The sequence below is a fragment of the Belonocnema kinseyi genome, chromosome 6 (assembly GCF_010883055.1).
Source record: "Belonocnema kinseyi isolate 2016_QV_RU_SX_M_011 chromosome 6, B_treatae_v1, whole genome shotgun sequence".
Lineage (NCBI taxonomy): Eukaryota > Metazoa > Arthropoda > Insecta > Hymenoptera > Cynipidae > Belonocnema > Belonocnema kinseyi.
Window position 1 is genome coordinate 60,331,621 of NC_046662.1, and position 8,231 is coordinate 60,339,851.

The 8,231-nt window shown below is 23.8% G+C and overlaps 1 protein-coding gene across 2 annotated transcripts in view; it reads left to right on the plus strand.

Moving 5' to 3' along the window:
• Positions 1-1,435: 1,435 nt before the first annotated feature.
• The window catches only part of LOC117174712 (F-box/LRR-repeat protein 7-like), a 20,582-nt gene continuing 13,786 nt past the window's right edge, over positions 1,436-8,231 (plus strand). For both annotated transcript variants that reach the window (XM_033364024.1, XM_033364023.1), the window contains exons 1-2: positions 1,436-1,712; positions 5,752-6,263. In XM_033364024.1, coding sequence (XP_033219915.1) covers positions 1,565-1,712; positions 5,752-6,263 — 660 coding nt within the window. In that variant the 5' untranslated portion in view covers positions 1,436-1,564. The remainder of the gene's footprint in view (positions 1,713-5,751; positions 6,264-8,231) is intronic.

An 8,231-nucleotide genomic window follows, 5' to 3' on the forward strand; every position in this document is an offset into this window, starting at 1 on the left:
GCTATCTAAGGATGGTACTATAGAACGCCACCTCAAGGTAGGCCTAGTGGCGCCATCTCTTGGTCAGGCCGGAAACTTATCAATCCACCCTCGTATGTCTCTTTTATAAATTTCTTGTATTTTATACAAGATCTGATTCATCATTTTATCATAAAATTGACTTTTCAACTGTGCAAATAAATATCTTTTTTGAAAGCACCTATGTTGCAATATTTTTTTATGAAAGTGCACTATTTCAAAAGTATAGTCATACATTTTCAGGTTAAAATAATTAAAATTGCGTGAGTTATGAATTTTGAAGTAAGAAAACCCATTTTTTCACCTTTTTCAAATATTTTTTTTTTAACAAAGTTAAAATGAATAAATGGCTATAAAATCAACTCTACCTTATAAAAGATACCTTAAACTACATCGGAAATTTTATTATGACAAATATCAAATAGGGGTTAAACAATACATTATTAAATACGCTGGGGTCTGTAACACCCACGATGCACTTTACCGTGATTTTTACCATTTATTGCACTTTGAGGGTTAAGGTTCGTGTGAAAATTTTAAATGATATTTTTATTTTTCTAAATGAACTTGAAGAAAGAAATAGAGAAAGTTTTTAAACATTTCAAACGATTTTCTAAAATTTCGATACAGAGAGTAGAGATTTTGAAGCAAACTGTTGCAATTTGGTAAAAGATTAAAAAATCAAGAACAAAATGGAGTAAATTCAAGAAATACTTAAAAGAATTAGAGAGATTGAAAAAGAATTTTGATCTTTAAACGATGATTACAAATGTAGATTTTTAAAGATTAACAAAAAACTATAGAAGCTTCAAAAGTATTTCGAAAAGTTTTAAGAAAATAAACAAATTTTCTTAAAATCCCTTTACATTCCAATTTTTCCTAGTGTTTGGCAAAATCCTATAAAATAAAAAAATGTTTTTAAAGTCTTCTAAATTCTTTTTTGACAACTGAAATACTCAAAAATCTTTTTTTATTTTCTCAAGAAATTTTTAAAAAGTTATATTTACATAAATATTAAAATAAACTGATAATACTTATTTTCTTGTTCTCAATTGTCAGAATGTAATTTCAACTTGCATTTTTAAGTGTTCAACAACTTTTAACAAATAAATAAGTTATTTAAAACTTTTATATTGTATCATTATTCTTAACTTCAATATTTGTGTGACTAAAAAAAATATTTAAAAGGCATTCAATGTAACATCCAAAGATTTTTTTTATTTATGCCGGGACATTACGTCATTTCAAAAAAACCTTTTTTTAAATTAAATGTTAATTTTTTATAGGGAATTTGTGTGCTGCGCCGGTCGCCACTTTCACTGAACTAATTTACTGATTTACCAACACAAACTATCCCGGCTTCTTCCAAGACTCGGTTCTTACGATTTTTCTAGTTCATGCTTCAAGTTTAGGCAAAATCGCGTTTTGCGTTGTTTGGATTACAATGCTCCAAAGTAGAAATAAAATAAAGTCGGTTGAAAAAGTGAAGGTCACTGCAATTCTCGCGTAATTATATTTCAGATTAGAAAGTACTAGTATTGATGCAATGGCGGCAAGGAATAAAGTTGAAAAAATAAATACCAGTGTTGATACCGATTATATTAGTCATACATCAATAGAACAACTACCTGATTTTTGTTTAGATCGAATATTTCAAAACTTCAGTATTTATGATAGAATAAGAATCGAGAGGGGTAAGTAAATAATAATAATAATAATAATAATGAAATGTTCAAATTGTTGAGGTTGTAAATCATTAATAATCATAAAACTAATTTTTAGTACATTTATAAGATTTAAAATTTAAAAATATGTGTTCTCTCGGTTGTAAAATTCTGAATGTATGCTATTCAAAATAATTAATTTGAACTTTGAGGGGACTGCCAATGGAAAATTCCAAATTTCTACAAAAAGAGATGAATTTTAAAACCAAAAATTTTCAACAAAATATATTAATTATTTTCAAAAAAAGAATTGATTTTTCCATTTAAAAATATCAATTTTCAACGGAAAATTAAATTTTCAATACAAAAATGAGAGATTTATAGGTACAGAGAAATAAGTTCATTCAAATTGTTGATCTTTCAAGCCACGAGATGAGTTTTTTGTAAAAAAATTTTTATTTGAAATTCGAGAATAGTAATTTTTAACAAAAAAGTTTATTTTTCAACCAAACAGATGAACTTTTAATCAAAATAGAAAAACATTTTAACAAGAAGAATAGTTATATACCAAAAAATACGAATTTTAACTAAAAAATATGAATTTTCAACCACGAATTAAAAAGTTGCATTGTCAGATAAAAAAAAGTAATTTTAAATGTTCAAAAAAATATTTCAATTTTTAACCAAAATTTAAATTTCAAAGATAAATTTTTGTTTAACAAATCAACTTTTACCCCAGTAGTAGATATGAATTTTCAGTTCGAAAAAATGAATTTTTAACAAGATAGTTCAACTTTCAATTAATGGTTTTTAAATTTTCAAGTAAAATGATGAACCTTTAACAAAAAATTATTTTTTAATAAATTGACTCAGCTTTCAATCAAGTAGTTTAATTTTTATTTAAAAACGATTAATTTTCAAGAAATAAAGTAATAGTAAATGTTTCAAATAAAAGCGAAGAATTTTGAACAAAATAATTTAATCCTCAACCAAAGAAAGTTAATTTTCAACCAAAGAGTTGAATTTTTATTCAAAAATGATTAAATTTACGTTGAAACAGATAATTTTATTACAGAATAATGATTTTGATTAAATTTTCAAGGTCAAAACATGCATTTTCACTGAACATTATTATTCAAATACCAGAATCTTAATCTTGTAACATTTTTAACATAAAAACTTTAATTAGTGGAATGAACAAATTTTTTATTTATTATCCTTGACAATTATTAAAAGAAAGATAGAAAAAAATTTCCCGAATTTTACGAAATTTTTATTTTAAAATGAATACAATTTTTGAACAAATATTTGAATTTTGTACTAAAAAATATCAAATTTTCAACGAAAAATGGAATAGTTGAACTTCCAGTTGAAGAAATTAATTTTCAACAAAAAATAATGGACTTTCAAGAAAATAATTCATTTTCAACTTGAGTAATGGATTTTCAATGAAAATTATGAATCTTCACCTGAAATAGTTGAATTTTATACAAAACAGATGAATTTTCAACCAAAAATATCGAATATTCAATTGGAATAAGTTAAATTTTCAGTTAAAAAAAAAATTACTTAACACAAAATAAGAATAACTTCCAACAAAAAAAGACTAACTTTAAAAAAATGCTTACATTTTCAAACAAAGTGATGAATTATCGACTAAAATTGTAAATCTTTAACGGAAATAGTTGAATTCTCAACTAAAATGATAAATCATTAACTAGAATAGTTGCATTTTTGACCAAAGAAATGAATTTTAAACCAAGAAGATTAATTTCTACCGAAAAAGATTAATTTTCAACCAAAAAGATCATTTTTCAACCAAAAATTAAATAATTAAATTTTGTGGGAAAAATGAATATTCAAGGAAAGAAACAAAATCTGAACTAAACTTATGGAATATTCAAAAAGATTAATGGTTACATTTTAAGTTCAAATAAATAATAATTTTCAATAAGAAAAGAAACAAATTTTGAACAAATTAGTTGAAATTTTAGCAACAAAATTCCTTTAGATCCAAAGAAAAAAGAAGTTTTCAATCAAATAGGTCATATTTCAATCAAAAAAATGAATTTTTAATTAAAATGATGAAATTTCAACCAAAAAACTAATTTTCAACAAAAGAGTTTAAATTTCTACCAAATAATTTTATTTCTAACTTAAAAGATGAATATTAAACTAAAATGATAAATATTTGACTGGAATACTTAAATTTTTAACCGAAGAGAAGAATTTTTAAACAAGAAGAAAAAAATCATTTTCTACAAAAAAAAATCGATGTTTAACAGAATATGTGGATTTTCAACAAAATAGTTGAATTTTCAATTAAAACAGAACATTTTTTATCCAAATTATTAAATTCTGAATAAGAAAAGATCAATTTTAAACCAAAAATGTGAATTAAAATTGTGAGCTGAAGGAATTAATTTCCAATAAAAAAGGCACATTTTTCACAACGTACATAAATTTTCAAACATCTAGTTTAATTCCTATATAAAAAAATATCAATTTTCAACCAAATAATCGAATTTTCATCCAAAAAAAGATAAATTTTCAAGAAAAAAATAGAATGATTGAATTTTCTATTCAAAATCTAACTTAAATTTTTTCAATGAAAAAACGGATTTTCTGCCAAATATTTAATTTTTTTTCAACCAGATTATGATTTAATTAGCGTAAATTGAGATAATCTGACAAATATGCGATTGTACATACATTTCTAAATTGACCAAAATAATTAAAATAATGAAAAAGTTAATTTAACTGCGATTAGAAGTAAATTTGCGGTCAAGACGCCACCCTGAATCTTGAAATATTTAATGTCTTTTAAAATTAATTTATAAATATATAAATCTTTGAAATCCCTTGATATTTTTTAAGATCATGCAAACTACCCTAATGTCTCTTAAAATTTCTTCTTTTAAAATTCTATGAATTCATCAAATATTGTAAGATGCTTCGAAATCCCTAAAATTTTTTTAAATACCATAAACTTTTTTGAAATCATTGAAATCTGAAATATTATGAAATTATTTGAAATTCTTTGAAATCTCATGAAATTCCTTTGAAACTTAAAAAAACTATATATTTAAAAATTTTTGAGATATTTAAAATCTCTTAAATCTAGTGAAATCCAGTAAAGCTTAAAAATTTTAATATGTTTTAAAATTCCTTTATAAATTTTTAAATATTAAAATCCTTGGAAGTTTTCTAAACATTTAAAGTTCTTGAATATCCTATAAAATCGCGTGAGTTTAGTAAAATCCCTACAAAATCCCGTGAATTATTTTTAAGTTTGAAATTCTACGGAATCATTTAAAATTCCTTAGAAACATTTAAAATCTTTTGAAATTGTTTATACTATTACGAAATGATTGGAAATCTCATGAAATTCCGCGGAAACTTTTGAAATATTCTACATTCTTAAAAATCCTTTGAAATTAAAAAAATCCCATAAATCTTGGAATCTTTAATATCTTTTAAAATTCCTTTATAAATTAAAATTTTTTGAAATCCTTCGAGAACCCCAAAGTTCTTTAGAAATTCTTTAAGATTCCCTAAACTCCGATGCAATATTTGAAATCCTTTAAAATCCATTAAAATTTTGTAAATCTTTAAAAGTTCTCGAGATCCTATAAAATCACGTAGGCCTGGAAAATTCCTAAAAACTTCTTCAAATATTTTGAAAACTCTGAAATCCTCAAAATCAACTGAAACTTCTTGAAATGTTGAGAAACCGTTCGAAATCTTTTAAAATTGAACTTTTTTCTGGTGGCGAATATTTTATAAGTTGCTTCGTTAAAAAAATGGTCAAAATTGTCAATAGCTGAGGTCTGTAATTAATATTTTACTTTGCTCAAGTCTCAATTTTTAGAATAAAATTTAACCTTTTATTTATCTGATACTGTTAAACCCAATTCTACTTTTTTACCACTTAATGTCCAAAATTTTCTCTTTCGTTCAATTTTTTTTCTCGTTTTTTGGATTTTTATCCGTAAAATCAAATTTTTATTTTCGAAACGAAGCAGAGAAAACTGTAAAAGTTCTAATATTTGCATTTTCTAAATTGCAGTCTGTAAACGTTGGCAACATGTGAGTAAAGATTCGTGGTACACAGTCACAAAATTAGACTCCATTCTTCCACATATTGAAAATATAGGAAGAGTGGAAAGAAGTTTAACCACTGATCGTTATATCTTGAGACAAGTTTTAAATCGCTGCGGCAAATACTTGCTATCGCTCGATTTGAGGAAAGAGGAAGAATCCCGACGTTATGGAGAAGTTACGGTACCCGTTATTATTTCGGAAACTTGTCAAAAACTTCAAGTTCTCAACCTCTCGTGTTATGTAATAGAGGTGAAATCATTTTTAAGAATGATTCCCGTATGTGAAAATTTAACAAAAATACTTTTCGCCCTCTTGGGCGATGCCCAAGATTGTGAAGATGCAATTATTAAATTATTGAGAAAGACGAGGAAAATGAAACACTTTTGGACTCATTATGCTGTAGTTCACTTCGATTCTTTTCCTGACAGTATAGAGGAATTCCGACTAGATGGGTGCACTATTAAATCTTCTCCGAATGTAAGTATTTTGCATTAATCAATACAAACAATTCATTTTTTAAGTACTCAAGTTCGGGGGAAAGTGGGCGACTTTTCGTGAACAAGGGGAATAAATTCTATTAAATAAAATTAACGCTTCAGATTTCAAGTCGAAATATCTTGAATTTTTAACAAAATGGTTGAATTTTCTACAAATAATAATAATAATAATTTGGACCAAACAGTTGCATTCAAAACAAAACAGTTGAAATTAAAAGCAAAAGAGACGAACTTTTAACGAAATACAGGGTGGCCCGTTTTGATAGAAGAAAAAAATTACCGGGTCATTACCCGGTTTTTTCCCGGTTCGCAAACATTTTTCACGGCCAATGAAATTTAAAAAATCAAACTACATTCTAAACATTTTTCCATATAAAGTAATAAAGAATAAACAACAAATTGAAGTTTAAAAGTTTTTAAATTAAAAAATGGTGTATTCAAATGCTCAAAAATGTATACGTACCAAATGGAAGATACTAACACTTTTCAATTAAACAGTGTTAAATGAAATGCAAATAAACTGAAAAATTTGGAACTTTTATAAATTATAGAGTTCAAAGATTCAGATTAGGTTCCAAAAATATAAATCCAAGTTTACATTTTCAATAGTCTAAATTAAAGAATCAAGCAATGAACTTTAAAAATGTTCAAAATTACATTATTTTAAATAATTTTAAGCTAGATCCATTAAAAATTGAAAAATAATTTTTTTAACTCAACAGTTTTTAAATTAAAAGTTAAATTACTTTTATTTTTAATAATCTAGGCATCCTTCTAAAGCTTAAAAATTTTATTTCAAAATCTTGAGAAATCTAGAAGTGGTTTTAAATCTTTCCAAATTCAAAATAATTTTTCAATTTTTTTTTCGGAACTTTCAAATATATTTCAAAATTTATTGAATTTCTCTATAACTTTAGAAAATCCTGCAAATAAAAAAAATTAAATTTTAATTTTAATTTTAATTTATGAATAACAATAAAACACTTATTTGTAAAAATATTAGAGTAATTTTAAGAAATATCTAGTATTTTTGAAAAGATTCTAATTAAATTTAGAACTTGAAATAATGTCAAATATTTACTGCCGAATTTAAAATAAAATGTAGTTTTTTGCAGATTTCAAACAAAAAATTTAGAATTTTTTTAAGAATCGTGAAACACTTTAAAAGAATTTAAAAAATCTAAAGATTCAAAGCTTTCTATGTAAAACAATTCAGTTTCACATTGTTTTCTTTTAAATATTTGGTTTCAATTTACTTATTTTAAATGAACAGTGAAATATTGCTAAATATTAAATACTTATTCTTTTTCTACATTGAGAAATTTTTAAATAAATGGGATAAAAATTAAGTAATTTAGACTCACAATATTTTCAATTTAATAAAAACATTTAATTATGACGATATTATTATGGACTTATTTTTAAGTTGTAAATAGTAAAACGCACGTTTAAATTTTTTAATAGCTAAAAAATTAATATAAATAATATATTAATAAATTTATTAATTAAATTTAATATAAAAAATAATATAAAGTAAGATCTGAAACTCTGAATAAAAAATATAATATTGATAAATCATGAAAATTTTTATTTAAAAATAAACGTATCGTAATAAATGATATATTTATTTCAATTCTTATCAAGACTTTCGGATTGAAACAGTTACAATCTGGAAATTCTCAAATTTTGAACGGATCTAGAATTTATTTTTATTTATATTTATATTTACATTTGATAAGATAAAACTGTTTTTTATCAAAAAATTTCAACTTCAAATGCTTTTAATTTTTAATTGTTTAAATCTTTAAAACTGCACTTTAATTATTTTAAAATTCTAACCATCCTAAAAATCGTTGACTTTTTAACCAAATAGTTTAATTTTAAACCAAATTTACGAATTTTCAAATAAAAAAGATTGAATCTCGACCAAAAACATTGTACGTACATT